Source organism: Manduca sexta, unplaced genomic scaffold, assembly GCF_014839805.1.
Source record: "Manduca sexta isolate Smith_Timp_Sample1 unplaced genomic scaffold, JHU_Msex_v1.0 HiC_scaffold_1201, whole genome shotgun sequence".
Taxonomy (NCBI): domain Eukaryota; kingdom Metazoa; phylum Arthropoda; class Insecta; order Lepidoptera; family Sphingidae; genus Manduca; species Manduca sexta.
The window spans coordinates 1-20247 of record NW_023592043.1 but is presented as its reverse complement, the minus strand read 5'-3'; the positions used below and the strand labels follow the sequence as shown (position 1 = coordinate 20247).

Below are 20247 nucleotides of genomic sequence, written 5' to 3'. Positions count from 1 at the left end.
TACATTTGATCTGTTTATTTATTTTATCACACTTATATATTTACAAAACATACTGTACATAAATGAACATAACAAGACAGGCAAACATTTCGATATATAAATTAATTAAACTAATTATTAGTCATTCAGTAGTGATGGTAACCATGAGCAGGGGCGGCGTGAACCACGGGGAGAGCGTGTACAACGGGGGCGGCGTGTACAACAGGGATGGCGTGTACAGCGGGAGCGACGTGCACAGCGGGGGCGGGGTGCGCAGCAGGGGCGGAGTTGTGCACGACGGCGTTGAAGCCATGGTGCGCGTCAGCGGAGTAGTCGACCTTGCGCACGGAGCCGTCGGGCTGCACCAGGGAGTAGGAGCCGTGCACGGCGTCTCCGTCGCGGCTCTCGTGCTGGGACTTGTGGTCGCCGGTGTGGGGGTCAGCCACGGAGTAGGAGAAATCGTATTTGGGGTGGGCCTGAGTAAAATATTGAAAGCGGGATAAATTACATTGTCTTAAAATTAAATACGCATATGTAAAATAAAATAAGATACATTACATTTGCACATTATTATGTTATACAATTTTGTTGCCTTCTGGCTTTGAGAATCGCTAATTATAATATATTTTTAGTTCGAACTTACGTATTCATCATGACCGTCATAGTGCGCAGCAGGAGCAGCGTAGTGGGCGACGGGGGCAGCGTAGTGGGCGACGGGGGCGGCGTAGTGGGCTACAGGGGCGGCGTGTACAACGGCCTCATCGTGACGGACGATGCTTTGGGAAGAGACGGCGTGTCCGTGGCCTAAGAGACCAGCATTGGCCGCGGCCAGGAGGGCGCTGATGGCTACGATCTAGAAATTATAAAATATTCTTTTAACATATTATTTATTATTCGTTGTTACATTAACACAATTTATATCATTTTTGACTCTTTGCTTACTAAAGCATAATATAAATAGTCCAAATGGACTAATCTAAATAGATTGATTGATGATCTAAATAGATTAATGAGCTTAATCTTGAATGTACACGTTTCATCTTTATTCAGAAAGAAAGTGTTTTGTTATACAATTATTTAATTACTAAATAAATCTTTCTAATCCAGTAACTTACTTTGCTGAACATTTTTACTAGTACTGTTGAACGTTGAGGTGTAGAGTGATGTCAACTGCCCCGCGGTATGGTTTTATAGAACGTGTCCACGTGCACACGCACTAGCGGTGGGGCGAAAGAAATGCGAGTAACCTTGACTCTAACTTTGACACTCACAATAAGAATTATAAAAAATGCGTTCACTGAAACATAACACGTGTTTTATTGAATGTTGTTATTGTTTTTAAATGAATTTTAATCTGAGGGACATTCATTATCCCTGACGACTAATTGCATTTTCCTTTGATCCGGTCTTTAATTTATTAATATGGAATATATTATCTTCGTAACTTCCATTTATAATTTGGTAGTGGGAGTTTATCCCATAAATTTAGTTTTGAGTTCTGTTTTGATCCATACTAGTGTACACGTAGCGAAATCATTACGTAATATTACATGATACAAGGGTAAGAAGCCAATATTTTTGCGGTAATTCTTTTTACGAATATCATTTTTTGAAAAATTACTCTATTTTGATATTTTAATATTGCGTTTGCTTTCTTAGTTTGATGTTACTTCTGGGGCCGGATTGTAGTATGGTAACTTCATACAACGCCATCGTGAAATATTATAATGTGTTTAAGTATTGCACTGTCCGCCTTCTCTTTTGAGCCGTTTATAATTATATATCTTACTTTTAATTTTTTTATCGCGTGTAAATTACAATATGTACCTACTTAATATCATAGAATACATAATATTTAAATTAATATTAATTTTCACACTTTTTGGAATAATCTGACAATAGTGGTAAAATATTTTATAATTTGGTTACAAAATATGTACTCGATGTTTATTAGAAAATTAGTATAGTTTTTATTTCAGTGGACACTCACAGTACTCAACTACCATCATATATATATACATACAATGATTTATAACTAAGAAGAAACTTTTACTGACGCGAAGCTGACTGTTTAAAAAGAATAATATTAAAAAAACCTTTTTATTCACGAAATCTGTCTTCGACGAGATCGGAGAGTACTTTTTAACCCAGATGAACGCACAGTTTTTGTAAGACTATCATTTCAGGAAAATAATTGCGTTTGGTGAGGCTAAAAGGAAGGAAATTTTTGCTTATAAATAAAATAATGGTCTTATAAGTCATGATTTTATTTTCATGACATTATCACATGTATTTACATATAAATAAATATAAAACAAGTCAGACATTTGGTGGTTGCAGATGAACTAGAGCCGGTTGTGTTCAGTAATGGCGGTAACCGTGAGCGAAGCCATGGTGTACGGTGGGCGCGGAGTTGTGCACAACGGCGTTGAAACCATGGTGCGCGTCAGCGGAGTAGTCGACCTTGCGCACGGAGCCGTCGGGCTGCACCAGGGAGTAGGAGCCGTGCACGGCGTCTCCGTCGCGGCTCTCGTGCTGGGACTTGTGATCGCCGGTGTGGGGGTCAGCCACGGAGTAGGCGAAGTTGTATCTGGGGTAAGCCTGAAACAAAAATTCCAATTTTTTAAATTTATTCGAGGCCCTTCCTGGGAGTTTGCACTCTTGAATTATTCACAGCGTAAGACTTACAAATTCATCGTGTCCGCCGTAGTAAGCGCCAGGTCCCGAGTAGTGTCCTGCGGCGGCGGCGAAGGGAGCGATGTGAGCGCCGTAGTGCGCCACGGAGCCAGAGTAGTGCCCGAAAGGCGCGCCGTGGACGTACGAGTTGTAACCGCCCTCGTCGTGGCGCACGATGCTCTGAGAGGAAATGGCGCCACCGTGTCCCAAAAGACCAGCGCTAGCTACGCCCAAAACGGCACTCACAGCAAAGATCTGGAAAAAATGACGAGTTATTTACTCAAATTCTCTGTTTAAAGTCAGAACATGTAAAACATATTTATTGGTATTATTATTTTTTATTATTAGACTTACTTTGCAGAACATGTTTGTAGGTTTGTGGGTGTCGTAGGACGTTGAAGTGTTGATTGATGTCCGTTGTCCTGTTGGTATCATTTTATAGATCGTAATAGCTAGGTCCGCGGTGGGGCGGAATGTGTGTGAACACCGCGAGTCCTTCGATATGCACATTAGATACCGAATTTGATACATATTTCGTATGATCAGGTAATGATACGCTAGGATTAACACATGACAAGTGATAGTTTACTTCGAATAAGCTTGTATAATTCATTAGCTATGACTGTGATTTTAGGGACAGGGTAAACCCTGTTTCTAATAACACAATTAACATAGTTGTCACAGTCAACATTATTACATGTTCCTTGTGTTAACACTACATACTGACAAAATAGCTTTCTTATATGAGCGTGCAAACTATTTAACTATCTCTCAAGTGCATTTGACTTGGACTTGTTTAATACTGGTGTTTCTGTCCTTAAAAGTATTCCACTAAAAAAAATAACAACTTCTGTCAAAAATTATCGGATAGTATATACTTACAATATCTGATTATAATATAATAATATAATATCAGCCCTGTATTATATACTTGCCCACTGCTGAGCACGGGCTTCCTCTACTACTGAGAGGGATTAGGCCTTAGTCCACCACGCTGGCCTAGTGCGGATTGGTAGACTTCACACACCTTCGAAATTCCTATAGAGGAACTTCTCAGATGTGCAGGTTTCCTCACGATGTTTTCCTTCACCGTTAAAGCGAACGATAAATTCACAAAGAATACACACATGATTTTAGAAAAGTCAGAGGTGTGTGCCCTTGGGATTTGAACCTGCGGACATTCGTCTCGGCAGTCCGTTCCATACCCAACTAGGCTATCGTCGCTTTTATATATATATATATATATATATATATATATATATATATATATATATATATATATATCTGACTAGCTTCCGCCCGCAGCTTCGCCCGCGTGGATTTCGGGTTTCAAAAATGGAGAAGGTGCTCAATTTGTCGGGATGTTTTTTTTATTTATGGTGGTATGCAGGTGGTCCGATTGTCCGGTCAGGGTCTGATGATGGGATCCTGGTGAAATCGAAGGAACTTTTAACCATTAAGGCTGCACACGAAATGACGGAAGCTTAAAAATGGAGTAACTTCTCCCGTTTTCCCAACATTTTCCATCACTGCTATGCTCCTATTAATTGTAGCGTGATGAAAATTATACTATAACCAGCTCAGGAGTATGAAAAATAATTGTACCAAGTTAAGTTAAAATCCGTCGAGTAGTTTTTGTTTCTATAACGGTTATACAGACAGACAGACAAAAATTTTACTAATTGCATTTTTGGCATCAGTATCGATCCCTAATCACCCCCAGTTATTTTGGAAATATATTTCATGTACAGAATTGACCTCTCTACAGATTTATTATAAGTATAGATATGCAAAAGTAGCTCAAAAATTGTCCATAACGAAAACATGCATTTTAAAGTAAAACAAAAGAAATAATATCGTGAAGCCAACCAAATAACTAATGATATATTAATTTTTGTGACTGTTCAATTTAGTCGGGTCCGCGATATCACTTTTGTTGAGTTTCAGAACGCGACATTACATTATTATATTCTGTGCTCCAACGCACACTGCTTTGATGTTAGGAACACACCTACATTGCTTAGACAACAGTGAACTTTATACAATAGCAATAAAGCTCAAATTGACTCTACGTATTAGTTAGAAAACGTTTGTATGGGAAATAGAAAAATGCTGTTTTGAGGATTTTCCCGGCAATTATTCAAATTTTTCTCACCTTTTAAACCTTCCCTAGACCTCCACGAATAATTCAAGACCAAGATAAGATAAATCCGTTCAGCCGTTCTCGAGTTTTAGCGAGACTAACGAACAGCAATTCATTTTTATATATATAGATTAAGAATGCGATAAATAGCAATTAACCTGGAAAATGTTATATCATTTGATAGGTAGCTTTTCTCAGATGATTAGTAAATCAGGCCCTATAAATTACTTTATGATAGTCTCTAATGTTTATATTTCAATAAGTAGTTTATATTTGATCTACCGACCCCATAACTCTTGTACTATATTCTAATTGTGAAAGCTTTTAAATGACCCTCTCATATTTATGCACCTCTAATATTGTTAATCTAGCTGTAAGTTTTCCGAAAATAATAAAATAAAATATATAAAACGAGCTCTTGTCCGCGGCTCCGCCTGCGAGAAGAAGTTTATTCCGGATAAAAGTTCTGCTTCATATTTTCTGCTCTTCTTTTTCTTCATATCAGATGCTTGATAAATAGAAGGATATAGCAGTCAGGAGAAATTTAGCTTCCTATAGAATTTCGGCTCAGTTTTATCAAGAAACCCCTACAAACTAACAAACTCACAAACTTTTCCCCTTTGTAATATAAGCATAGATGTATATAATAATAATGTAATTATGCGGCATAAAAGCCGTAACGTATTTATTGGTAGTAGCTCCATTATGTGTGAGAGCCAAGCTGGGTAGTTACCACCGCATTGTCTTTTTCTGCTGCCAAGTTATATTGTATAAGCACTTTTGTATACTTTTTTTTGAAAATCATTGCAGCCTTAATTACTGTCCAATATGAGACTTAACATCAAACGTCTCTGGGTGATTAGCGCAGTGCATTATTGTTGTTGTTATTTTTGGTAGTTTTGTCCCTAACCTCCAGATGAGCAGCTTGCTCGTCTCGTAATACATTAGTATAAATAAATATGTCTCTAAGGAGGGATTAGCGACTTTTCATTCACCAGGATAGAACTATTCGACATGTTTACTACGATGTTCTTAATCCTTATTGTACTTCTTTTTTTCTTATAAATGTGAAACTTTGTGAGAATGTTTGTTTATTATTAGAATTCAATGCAGATACAGTTGAGCGGATTTAGTTAAAATTGTCATACGGCTAGATCATATCCTGGAGGAAGATATAGGCTAGTTTTTCTTCTGCAAATTTGTTTTGAACTTTTAATCTAATTATTTAAGTAGATGGCGGTGAGGATCGCTATAGTAATTTAAGCATTCTTGTGGCGGGAAAGGCTTGTCACGCGTGCAAATCTGCAAGCAATACCTTGTATAATATGAAATAATAATAATAATAATATTAGCTCTGTATTATATACCGTTCCACTGCTAGGCACGGACCTCCTCTACTTCTGAGAGGAATTAGGTCTTAGTCGACCACGCTGGCCTAGTGCGGATTAGTAGACTTCACACAGTACACTATACTTATTATGTATCCACACTATTTCGATATATTATACGCTTAGAATACTTATTATTCTTTGTTTATGTTCACGAACCTGCCTGTGATAATGTTAGATTACGAAAAAAAAATAGATATTAATTCGATTCGTTAAGTTTGAATTGTAGCCCTTTTATTAAACGCCAATTCGCTCAACTTAGCCAGAAACCACTTTACTTCATATGTTTATGAGGTCATAAGTTTAGAAGGTTATAAGTAGTCTTTGAATAGAGGATTATAGATTACCAGTTTGGGTAACCCTATGTGATCGACTTTAGGTTTTAGACTCATGAATATGCAAAACACTTATTCGGTATCGCCATGGAAATTGCTTTTGAATGTAATCTTTCACTGTTTGACGTGTTTTACTTAGTATAGAATCATAGATACTACACTATTATTTTATACAGAATATGAGTGAAGTCATTCGTCATTCCTAGTTATAAAAGAGTTAAAAATATTGATGCACTGCAGTTTTCGAGTAGGTATAGGTATATAAAATAGATAAATTGTTCTTTTCAGAAGTATTGTGCCTTATATAGTCTTATGACTATACACGCATCACGCATTAATCCCGAAGGGGTACCGAAGCAGAGGTGCAACCAGGGCACCCACTTTTCGCCAGGTGTGTTCCGCACCATGATGTGATTGGGGGGAAAATCGCCATGGAAGAATCCAGGGTGATAGTGAGAAGAAAAACCCAAATATCAGTTTGCCCGACCCGGGATTCGAATCCAGGACCTCAGAGTGCTGCCGTACCGCGCATGCAATACAACTACGCCACCGAGGCAGTCCGTCTCATGACTATATGACGTGGTTAATACCACAAAACCTGCATTTGACGCTGTTCTAAAAGAGTTATAATTTTCCGATGGTGTCCGGTAATTTTTCGATTGGTAAAATAGATTTACTTCTACCTTTAAATATAAACAAAACAATGCTGATGGCATAAAATAAAGTATAAATTTTTAATAAAGATTGCGACTTCCTTATTACGCAACTAGGATGAGCGGTACTTAATTGCTTATGTTCAGGCAAATTAATTTGGGTATTTACTTCTATTTTTCAGCCTGCATTATACCCCGATGTTATTACAAATACTTTCGCACTTATAGTAATAATTAAATATATAAAGATTTAGTCCATATTTATATGTTATGTATATCATACTTGTAGGATGATTTTCCAAATAGTAAATCAATTTTTTTTTAAATATGAAGGTTAACTATCGGGAAACTAACTAATATTATAAATGCGAAAGTTTGTGAAAATGATTAGATTTCTCGATATTTGTTGGCGCTATGAATCATTGCAGTGTTTAAAGAACCTTTTTTAGCGGAAAAGGCTTTTCACACAGGCAAAGCCGCGAGCAACACCTAGTTCGGCCATAAAACGTAGCCGCTTTGTACACTCGGTTTCAATTTTGTAACATAAAATTTCAGTAATCTGTGTGGTTTCACTAAGTTATGATTGGCGACATATTTTATTTATGTTTGTGTAGGAATTCTTAAAGGATTATACCCTTATAATCCTTTAAGAATTCCTTTTTTAACAATAAAGCATAACGATATAATAAATGAAAATGGAAACTATACGTAATCATGATTTTATTTTCATGATACTATCACACGTATTCACATATAAATAAGTACAAAACAAGTCAAACATTTGGTGGTTGCGGTTAAACTAGAGTTGGTTGTATTCAGTAATGACGGTAGCTGTGAGCGAAGCCATGATGTACGGCGGAGTTATGTACAACAGCGTTGAAGCCATGGTGCGCGTCAGCGGAGTAGTCGACCTTGCGCACGGAGCCGTCGGGCTGCACCAGGGAGTAGGAGCCGTGCACGGCGTCTCCGTCGCGGCTCTCGTGCTGGGACTTGTGGTCGCCGGTGTGGGGGTCGGCCACGGAGTAGGCGAAGTTGTATCTGGGGTAAGCCTGAAACAATATTTTCAATTATTTAAAAATTTCCAATGCGCTTACTTCTATTGAATTTTAAATAGAACATTACTTACAAATTCATCATGTCCACCGTAGTAGGCGCCAGGTCCTGAGTAGTGTCCTGCTCCAGCGGCGAAGGGAGCGATGTGAGCGCCGTAGTGAGCCACGGAACCAGAGTAGTGCCCGAAAGGCGCACCGTGTACGTAGGAGTTGTAACCGCCCTCATCATGGCGCACGATGCTCTGAGAGGAGATGGCACCACCGTGGCCTAGCAGACCAGCACTGGCCGTAGCCAACACAGCGCTCACAGCAAAGATCTGGAAAAAGTATGAGTTATTGTCACTTGCCACTTTTTAGGTTTAAAAGATTACAAAATTGGAAAATTCAAATAATATTCATTTAGTATTATTATTATATTATTAGACTCACTTTGCAGAACATGTTTGTTGGTTTGTTGGTGTCGTAGGACGTTGAAGAGTTGATTGATGTCCGGTGTCCTGTTGGTATCATTTTATAGATTGCCGGAGCTAGGCCCGCGGTGGGGCGGAATGCGGGCGAAAACCTCGAGTCCTTCGACATGCACACTGGATACAGAATTTCATACATATTTCACGTATTGATGTAAATAATACGTGGTGGCATTAACGCAAATTAAGTGATATTAGCTTCGTTTTAATGATTCTTTAATACACTTGTTACCGGCGGATACAATGGCGCTGGATACGTACATCCAAACGAGTGTTATCCTTAATTGAAGACATGTTTTGTGTTCTAAATCATGTCAATTATTGTTAAAGAACTTGTATTTTTTTTTAAAACATTAGAAAGTTACAAAGCATTACATAATGTATGTAAGTACTTTGTACCATATATACCTGATATTTGTGTTAAATACAAAGAACTATTACCTCTATTTTCTTTGATTAGTTATCATATTTGTAATAGAAAATTATTATGGACTATTGAAAAATGTCCTATTTGTATCAGTCTACATTATTAGTCTGTACCTTATATGTCTTTATACCCTATTATGAGCAAATACTGGAAACGAGCTAGCGAGAATATTAAATTATCTCCATCACCTTAACCTTCATAATACGAAAGAAGACTTAGACTTTAAAATAACACAACAAGAATTATAATCATAACTTCACGTTAGCTCATTGTAAAATAGTGGTAGGTACCTTGCTGTACCGCTGGACAGTCCATTTATGCTGTAGACAAATATGTCTGCAGTGTAATTTAACTTTACCATAGTTAAAAACGTGTACATCTCTCAGGATCCAGAACTGTTGATGCCTGCAGTAATATCATACAATGACCCAAAAATGTATTACGATTTGAGTAATATAGTAAATAATAGCTAAAATGATGATCAACAGCTGTGACGTGCATACCGTCTGTTGCTAAGCGGATAGTCGCTTCATTGGTCTAGTACGAATGTGCCGATAAACAGTAATGCCGTGGATTCGAAGCTCAGGTGTGATAATCTCAAGGTCGGATCTGATATCCCTTATATATATATATATATATATCTTAGTGCATCAAGGTACCCTGGAAACGTCCCACATGCGCTGAAGACTACCACGTCGGGTTTTAGTTGGTATGCCGCTGTGGGATATATTGGGGTTAGGGACTCGGTCCAATGCTCGCTCGGATGATGCTATACTCCCAAGTGTCGATATTGGACCGTAAGACTAAAGAAGCCAACATAATCATTCCACTCAACCCCCAAGTGAGAGTAGCGATAAGTGTAATAATCAAATGTGGTATATTTCCCTTGACAAATCGTCTAACTAGAAATACCGTAAAACTATCGTCAGATCTAGTTACTTTCATAATCTTTAATCCTTTTCTTGGCTGGTAGCCCATCCACGATACGTTTATTATTGTAGCTGTTTATGGGCGATGAAACTTATTTAGAACCAGGGAACGCACGTTATAGAGCTGATTCATGCACAAAAAAAAAAAAATACGGAGCACTAACGGAGGTTACCATAATACAAATTCATTTTGTTTTATGAAACATGTTTTTTTTTATTAAACATATACATTAAACATATTCTTGTTAAAATGCGTACGTGTACCGGTACGATAACGTACTGAGATTCTTGGTTTGAATCTCGAGTTGGGTCCAAAATTAAAACAACTCAATCGCAGCTCTCAGTCAGGAAATTGGCGGTATATAGCCCTGTCACTCAGAAAGCACGTAAAGTCGTGGGATTAATTATTCACTTATAATTTTAATATTCCAACTACAATTATTTTCATACCTATAATTAAGAAACATTGACTTGAATGGGAAAGATGAAATGAGAAATAAAATTGTTCCTTTTATTCTTACTTATTTGAAAATCAGTCATCTATCACTTTGTTTTCGTGTATTGCTTCATAACTCATAAGTCATAGTGTCTTTCGAGTTAAAATCGCAGCTTCTTTGTGTATTACTTGTAATTTTGGATTGCGGGTGACATCTTGATTTGATTTATTATGCGAAAGTGTCACTGAACTATGTACACATGAATTGATAGACCTCTGTTGAAGTGGCTAACGTATCAGTTACATTAGATATGGGCTGCGCGGTATCAAGCAATACACAAATATGTGTGATTATGAAATGGAATATACGTTTATATTTTTATTGGCTGTTCAGTTGTAACTGTATTCTTTGATGTATGTTTAGTTATAGGATAAAGTATGTATTTAAAATATATGCTAATATTATAAGGGGAAAATGTGTGTGAGTTTGTTTGTTAGTTTGTAAGGGCTTATCCTTCGATCTACTGAACCAATTTCAAAAATTCTGTCACTAATAAGAAGCTACATCACTCCTGGGTACTATAGGCTACTTTTTATACCCAGAAAATTTAAAGCGGGACCTTTATCCCGTAAAAAGTTATTCTCACAGACAGAGCTGCGGGCAATGCAAGTGTTGTATACCTCTGTAGTACCATTAGCCACGTTGGCCGAGTTCTATTATACTTAGAATGTGAACTGTGATATCCTGGGTTTAGTTTCTATATCTACTAAAATGTATGTGAGTTCTTCAATTAAAATGACACACTTATGCGGACTTGTATGAGTATATGTGTTTGTTTATCGTTATATTAATAATCATGGTATTTGTACTGGCTCCGTACAAGTCCCACGAAAATCGCAGACTGACTTGGAAAAAAACCGACTCCAAAGGAGATTATCTATTGGCCCCATTTTTTAAATGTTTGTTTTACGATAATTTACTACCGCGCTATCGGATTTAAATTTGTGTTTGTTTTCGTATAGCTTCGAAATAGATCCATTTTAATTTCATTTGTATAAGACCTTGAACTTCGATGTTGCATATAAAAACTTCATTTTATCTTGGGTTAAGTATAGCTTCAAAATACTACTATATTAAAAATATTTTTGCTTGACCATAAACTGCGAAGACTCTAGTCTAGTCTAGTAGTCTAATAGGTTATTTTTGATTCTTTTTGGGTTGAGTTCACTATAGCTTCAACATAGGCTATTAAAATATTGTTATTTGACGTTGAATATCAAAGATGCAGCAGGGAACTTCTCAAAATAAAATAGGATAGGAATTATTCGTTTTGTATTCAGTACGAGTACAATGAGTGTTTAATAAATAATCATATTAGTTCAAGGAACCGTCCTTTATTAAATATACCATTCGCATCTAAAATTATTTAAAATGCATTTTCCCAACGTGGTTATATTATGTTTAATAGCCTATCGTCATCCTTGACTTGTTTTATGCAAGCAATGTTAAAAAAATCTCAGAAAGGCATATTTCAATAACGCAGTGGGTTAGATTTTGTCATGATTTTGCTTTTATTATCTTAACCCTTTAGTTATAGTATCCTAGTGGTATAACTACTAGTATTGTTGTTTTATTTTTAAACATGAGTACCTAGTTTGAGTGAACTCTCATATACGGTAATTTTCTTGATTATTTATTTATCGGTGAATGCTTCTAATTATTGTTTTCCTTATTATTTTATTATTCTGCAACCTGTCATTGAATATTAACAACAAAGAAATACAAAATAAACTTTTAGCACAGTACATTTTTTTGGGGTCAGTGCCTAATTTTTATTGTTAGCTAAGTTAAGTAAATACGCGAATCTATTGGCCCCATTTTTTAAATGTTTGTTTTACGATAATTTACTACCGCGCTATCGGATTTAAATTTGTGTTTGTTTTCGTATAGCTTCGAAATAGATCCATTTTAATTTCATTTGTATAAGACCTTGAACTTCGATGTTGCATATAAAAACTTCATTTTATCTTGGGTTAAGTATAGCTTCAAAATACTACTATATTAAAAATATTTTTGCTTGACCATAAACTGCGAAGACTCTAGTCTAGTCTAGTAGTCTAATAGGTTATTTTTGATTCTTTTTGGGTTGAGTTCACTATAGCTTCAACATAGGCTATTAAAATATTGTTATTTGACGTTGAATATCAAAGATGCAGCAGGGAACTTCTCAAAATAAAATAGGATAGGAATTATTCGTTTTGTATTCAGTACGAGTACAATGAGTGTTTAATAAATAATCATATTAGTTCAAGGAACCGTCCTTTATTAAATATACCATTCGCATCTAAAATTATTTAAAAATGCATTTTCCCAACGTGGTTATATTATGTTTAATAGCCTATCGTCATCCTTGACTTGTTTTATGCAAGCAATGTTAAAAAAATCTCAGAAAGGCATATTTCAATAACGCAGTGGGTTAGATTTTGTCATGATTTTTGCTTTTATTATCTTAACCCTTTAGTTATAGTATCCTAGTGGTATAACTACTAGTATTGTTGTTTTATTTTTAAACATGAGTACCTAGTTTGAGTGAACTCTCATATACGGTAATTTTCTTGATTATTTATTTATCGGTGAATGCTTCTAATTATTGTTTTCCTTATTATTTTATTATTCTGCAACCTGTCATTGAATATTAACAACAAAGAAATACAAAATAAACTTTTAGCACAGTACATTTTTTTGGGGTCAGTGCCTAATTTTTATTGTTAGCTAAGTTAAGTAAATACGCGAATAGATATCAATGAGACGAAACATAATAATATTACTGTAGCTTAGGATGACGAATGCGTTTCAGTGCAGTGTAATATGCGGAACTACGGATTTTTTTTTGTTGTTACTATAACTATTTTAGCTGGTATGCCGTATGGGGCTTATTATAAGGCAGACAATTTGAGTCTATTGTCATTACAGTAGTTAAAGCTCCAATATATTGTTGACCTGTGATAGTAGTTCCTGACCAAAGTATTTTCTGCAAATTTTTTAAATTATAATTCGAGAAGAAATAATTACTAGATATAGTATGATTAATAATAAATAAGCCATTATATCTGTCGTAAAATGTATCCGATTTCTAATATCAGGGCAATTTATGTCCAGCGTTTATAGTAATTTGTGTAGCATAGCTAAACTTTGTAGTGGCTTGTGCTCCTTTTCGAACTCAGAACTATGAATTGTAGCTCAATTAATTAAAAAAAAAGGTTATACGTGATCATGTTTTATTTCCATGATATTATCACACAAATTTTTAATTATAAATAAATACAAAACAAGTCAGACATTTGGTGGTTGCAGATGAGCTAGAGTCGGTTATGTTCAGTAATGACGGTAGCCGTGGGCGAAGCCATGGTGTACGGTGGGCGCGGAGTTGTGCACGACGGCGTTGAAACCATGGTGCGCGTCAGCGGAGTAGTCGACCTTGCGCACGGAGCCGTCGGGCTGCACCAGGGAGTAGGAGCCGTGCACGGCGTCTCCGTCGCGGCTCTCGTGCTGGGACTTGTGGTCGCCGGTGTGGGGGTCAGCCACGGAGTAGGCGAAGTTGTATCTGGGGTAAGCCTGAAACAACAATTCCAAATATTTAAATTTATTCGAAGCGCTTCATAGGACGTTGTAATAGCGCAGTACTTACAAATTCATCGTGTCCGCCGTAGTAGGCCCCGGGTCCCGAGTAGTGTCCTGCAGCGGCGGCGACTGCCCTAACAGACCAGCACTGGCCGCGGCCACCACAGCGCTCACAGTAAGGGATCTGGAAAAAGTATGAGTTATTGATTCCATTTCAATGTTTCCACTTTTAAAATTGCAAAATGCAAATATCATTATTTCAGTGATATTATTTATTATTAGACTCACTTTGCAGAACATGTTTGTTGGTTTGTGGGTGTCGTAGGACGTTGAAGTGTTGATTGATGTCCGGTGTCCTGTTGGTATCATTTTATACATGTCAGTTGCCCGAGCCGCGGTGGGGCGGAATGCGTGCAAGCACCTTGATTCTAATAACGACATATGTACACATTTGTTGCCGAAATCTATTCATATTTTGAGTGTTTATGTTAATTATTACGTTTTGGCGGTTACAAGTTTTAATTTACAAAATATTACATTTGACCAGTAGTATTATTGTATATTGTGTACTTGATGTTTAAAATAATTTTATGATGCTATCTAATGAATACATTCCTTAGAGTCTTTCAGTCGAAACATATTACTTTAATACAAATGCGTTTTGTTTGGACATTGGTAAAGTTATACTATATTATTGACCAAAGCAGGATGAGCTCTAGTGTCATAGTTGTTCGTGGTACAAGTTCAGACTACAAATATATAAGGATTGCATGACCATAGGTGGCATTTTAAAAATTATGTTAAAAGGCAATCCAGGCAGACGATCTAATCAATGTTAAGCCATTGCTGCTACCTATAGACTCTTGCGATAACATGGGCATTACATGAATGATGACTTTTAATATTCTTTGCCTAATAAACGCAGTGTAATCATCAAGCCTTCTACAAAAAAGTTAAACAAATGTTTAAACATTTTTCAGTAATTTTTAGGATTGTCGATGTCATTTTTGCTTTCTGAAATAGGATAACTACGTGTACCGCATAATTAACATAGTTATGGTTGTTACAAAATGACTATATAGAATTTTATGCATAATTGTCAGTAATCTTGTTGATACATAATTAATATCTTGTAAATTACAAGTAGTATTTTACAAAATATTATTTCCTATACAATCAGAGGATAGAGCCTTGTTGGGTATGGAACGGACTGCCGAGACGAATGTCCGCAGGTTAAAAGCCCAGGGGTACAAACGTGTGACTTTTCTAAAAATATGTGTGTATTCTTTGTGAATTATCGTTTGATTCAAAGGTGAAAGACAACACCGCGAGGAAACCAGCATACCTGAATTTTTTATGAGAATTTTATGGGTGTGCGAAATCCGCACTAGGTCAGCATGGTGGACTAAGGCCTAATCCCTCTCAGGCCCGTGCCCAGCAGTGGGACAATATAATAATATAAGGCTGATAGTATTATATACATTAAGTTAGTAGGTACTAAAAAGATCGTACCAGAGTGGTACATATAATATAAGGCTTATATTTTTCATCGTTTTTAGGGGTCATATAATGTCAATATCAATATTATATTAGTTTCTTGAAGTAGCTTAAAATTATTTCCACACAATTATTTTAGCTTATTTTAATTATTAAATATATTTACCGTATAAAATTAAAAGTAAAGTGCATTATCAAAACCATCAGAAAATATCCTTTCAAATTTGAAGCAAGGTATATTTGTTACCAACTCGAAGTCAAAACTAGGTTACAATTGAGACCGCCCTAGGTTAGCTAAATCAATACATGTTCCGTTTGTAATTAAATAGTCGTAGTAAACAAATACTGTTAGAATGTTACTTCAGGCGTGTATTTAAGTTATTAGTGGTTTATTATTTATTCTAATTTACAGAGCAACAAAATATCGTTTTCTATTGCGATTTCGTTTAAAGTTTTGGAAAATTTTGACGTAGGTTTGTCGTATATGAGGATTGGTCTGAGTAGTTCTGCATTTGTCTATTTCTATCAATAAGCAGTAGGTTGCTATTTTCTTGTTTGAAACACAGTATAAATACTGCGCATTGTTAAAACTATCTTCAAGCTGACAAGAACGAGTGTAATTTGGTGATGTGGTTCTTCTGTTTTATAGTAATTAATACGCTTACTTTTGGGCTTGTTCATCTTTTTATTAAATATTAAATAATGAATAATTCGTTTTTAATATTGTATTTAAGTATTATTCTTAATAGAATTTTATTAATTATAACCGTCGATAGTGATCAAAATAGAGACCCCTCGATTAACACCTCTGTCGTTTGAATTTATGCTTTATACATATTACTATGGGAAGAGTATTGTTCGTAACTGTACGGTGTCATGTACATTTTTATTATTTACTGATTAGTTAAAGTAACTGCAACATAAATTTGGCTAACACGGTAATTATTTATATTAAAATAAAACAATTTAAAGTCACTGTGTTTCGAACAACTTTGCCAAACGTACGTCACGAGAAAGTCATATTTTTTCTTTGTATCATTAGAAATATACTACTTATTCATCCTTTGGGATGAATAAGCGACTTTTAACGTCAACTTAACTTTAACTTCAACTAACCACAACTTGTGGATCTACAGGACAACTGAATTGTACAGTAACATTATTTTTATTATTAATTACCTACCATGTTATTAAATAACGGTATTAACCTATTTTGTAACTGTTCGCTATTCCAATATAAATAGCCCTGTATTTTACTGTTTCACTGTTGGGGCGGGCCTCCTCTACTATTGAGAGGGATTAGGCTTTAGTCCACTACGCTGCCTTAGTGCAGTAGATTTCACGTACCCTTAAATTTTATATAGAGAACTCAGGTATGCAGGTTTTCTCACCATGGTTTTCTTTACTGTTAAAGCAAGTGATAATTTATATATATAATTTATATATTTGGAATATACATAACTAAAAAAGTTTGAGGTGCGTACCCCTGGGTTTTGATCCTGCGGAAATTGGTCTCGGTAGTTCATTTCATACTCAACTAGGCTATCGCCGCTATTCTAAAAATGAATAAAAAGACTACGAATTATAATTATACACCAGAAAGGAAAAAGAAATCTTTGTAAGAAACTCCGGAGAAATTTGTATAATTCGCATTATATCAGATGTGGACAAATTAGCAACATTGCGATATCGTAGTTGACGTTAGAACTAAGGTTTCTTTTTAATTGTAAACAATATATAGAACATCACCACTAATGAAACATAAAATTAGAAAATATTTTTTTAAAATTAGTATGGCTTCTTTATATTTATTAATGTTATAGCTATTGTTACTCAGGAGAACTAAGGACTTTAACTTAATATTCTGTCAACATCGGTTATGAATTCATAAATAGTATGTTTATTGGTCTCATAATATTATTCTATTGTTCTTTAGGACTATTTTCATTCGCTTAATTTATTAATTATAATAATTTATTGGTAATAATAATACACAACATATAGTCATAATTCTTTTTATTTACATTTTATTCGCATATATTTACACATACATAAATAAACTCTTACAGACATACAATCATTGGTTTTCACTCTTATGTTAAGTTATGATCGTTCAGTAATGATGGTAGCCATGAGCAGGGGCAGCGTGTACAACGGGGAGAGCGTGTACAACGGGGGCGGCATGGACAACGGGAGCGACATGCACAGCGGGAGCGACGTGCACAGCGGGGGCGGGGTGTGCAGCGGGGGCGGAGTTGTGCACGACGGCGTTGAAACCGTTGTGGGCGTCAGCGGAGTAGTCGACCTTGCGCACGGAGCCGTCGGGCTGCACCAGGGAGTAGGAGCCGTGCACGGAGTCTCCGTCGCGGCTCTCGTGCTGGGACTTGTGGTCGCCGGTGTGGGGGTCAGCCACGGAGTAAGCGAAGTCGTATTTAGGGTGAGCCTAAAGAAAGAATAATAAAATAAAACGGTTAGTAAGGATTCAAACATTTAAAAATTCTTCTTTAATAGCGGATTATATAATAATTAGCATAATGAAATTAAAGGGCTAAGAATTAATCGTTTTTTGGGGTCATATACTTTCGTCTATTACATATAGGACTTTACCAAAGTATAACATATATTTTATTGTGTGTACTAGAACTTCGTTACTTACGTATTCATCGTGACCGTCGTAGTGGGCAGCAGGGGCAGCATAGTGGGCGACGGGGGCAGCGTAGTGGGCGACGGGGGCAGCGTAGTGGGCGACGGGGCGGCGGCATAGTGGGCTACAGGAGCGACGTAGTGTGCGGCGGGAGCACCGTGCACAACAGCTTCATCGTGACGGACGATGCTTTGGGAAGAGACAGCGTGTCCGTGGCCTAAGAGACCAGCGTTGGCCGCGGCCAGGAGGGCGCTGATAGCTACGATCTAGAAATAATAAAGCAATTGCAGAAATGAATTTAAAATTTCTATGAATCTTTTTTTCTTCATTAAATTCAAGCAAATTATATCTAGCAAGGTTATTGGTGTTTAAGACACAATTAATTTTTGTACCATAATACTTTTTAAACTTATATAATAAATCAGTATTTTTAAAACTTACTTTGCTGAACATTTTTGTAAGTACTACTGAACGATCAAGTGCAGATTGATGTCAATTGTCTTACCGAATGGTTTTATAGATCGTGGCCGCAGTGTTTGCTCGCGCGGTGGGGCAAAAGAAATGCGAGTACCTTGACTCTAACTTTGACATGGCCTCAAGGTCCCGGATTCGATACAAATGTGTACGTTAATGACCAATGTCCGGTTCGATTGAAAAGTTTAATTGGCGGCTGACGTGGGTTTTCATTGTTCGTGATTGATGGGGTCGTTTAAGAGCAATATTCTAGTCAAATATTTTTTTTAGCTTTTATGTTAACAAAATTTTAAAACACCTTTTATTTATTTTAATTTATGTACTGTTAGTCATTAATACATTTTGTCACGGATGACAATTTGATCTTACAACCAGTGTCAAATTGTATGGATGTTATAAATGTTTCGAGTTTTGTTTTGCTTCGAATAAAGAAGAAGCTGTTTATATTCGTAATGTATCAAGTTTTTTTTTATAAAACAATTAATTTCTTTGACTTTATTGTGATATCAAATTAGATTTGATGGCAAGTTACCGCTACTCCATGGTTTTACGTCTCTGTAGAAACATACGTGAGTTTATGCGTATATATAATATATATTTCTGAAAAATCAATGAGCTATTAAGCACTCATGATTTCGGTATCTATATCCGTCTCATCTTACAACCCTTCGCGACTTTTTAACTTCTGGCACGACAATGTGACTGCATTGCAACTGATGGTAAACGCGATGCCGTTCAGATAAAGTATAGAATGACAACAGGTGGCTATCTCATGCCATTCACAATCATGCCGGTCTCATCGAGCCTAGAAATACTCTCTGGCGATTCGTGTATGTCTTTTGGGTATAAACTTACATAATATTTTTATTGCCTGACTTGGGACATGACTCCAGAAGAACAATTATCATAATCCAAATGAATTCCGAATACTGAAATGAATTGATTATGTAAAAGCTTGTGTTATTTTCATACACGCGTCAATTACATTAGACATCAGTGGTCCAAAAGAATGCAACATTCCCAAACTGGGTAGACTCAGAGGCCAGTACATATATTTGAGTAGGTTTTTCTCCACTTTCGTAACAAATGTATTTCTAGAGAAAATATAAACGAAACGTTAATGCGGGAATAAGATTCTGTGTGCAAATTTCATCGAACAAACATTAATTTTAATAGATATCCAAATATATTCACATACTTGTATCTAGAATATATATCGTAGCCTGCACCAACATATATGTACATCTCGTACATGTAATTAATTGAGTTAAGATATTAAATTATTAATTCGCCAATAAAAGTACAATATCGTATATTTATTTTATTGCTATTACAGCTACAGTTTTAATTTTACATTGAATGCAGTAAAGTACGTAAAAACGAGATTAATTAACTGTAACAGCCGTCAATGAATTTGTCGAGTTAATTGAACGGAGTAATTACAGAATAAGTAATTATGTAAGAACAATATTTGTTACTTTATGTACTAGAATTTCTAGGTTTTATTGTTTCTGCTAGTTATGCG

The 20247-nt window shown here is 36.1% G+C and overlaps 1 protein-coding gene and 1 pseudogene across 1 annotated transcript; both read right to left on the bottom strand.

The window, feature by feature from the left end:
- Window positions 1-3105, bottom strand: LOC115452256 (cuticle protein). Its single transcript, XM_037445120.1, has 6 exons — window positions 3010-3105; window positions 2668-2910; window positions 2346-2580; window positions 1095-1117; window positions 623-832; window positions 1-455 (listed from the first exon to the last, which is right to left on the bottom strand). The coding sequence occupies exons 1-6, from the start codon at window positions 3088-3090 to the stop codon at window positions 126-128; spliced, it is 1122 nt and encodes a 373-aa protein (XP_037301017.1). The 5' UTR covers window positions 3091-3105; the 3' UTR covers window positions 1-125.
- A 4774-nt stretch (window positions 3106-7879) lies between these two features.
- On the bottom strand, window positions 7880-18771 carry LOC119188515 (annotated as a pseudogene).
- Between the last annotated feature and the right edge of the window lie 1476 nt (window positions 18772-20247).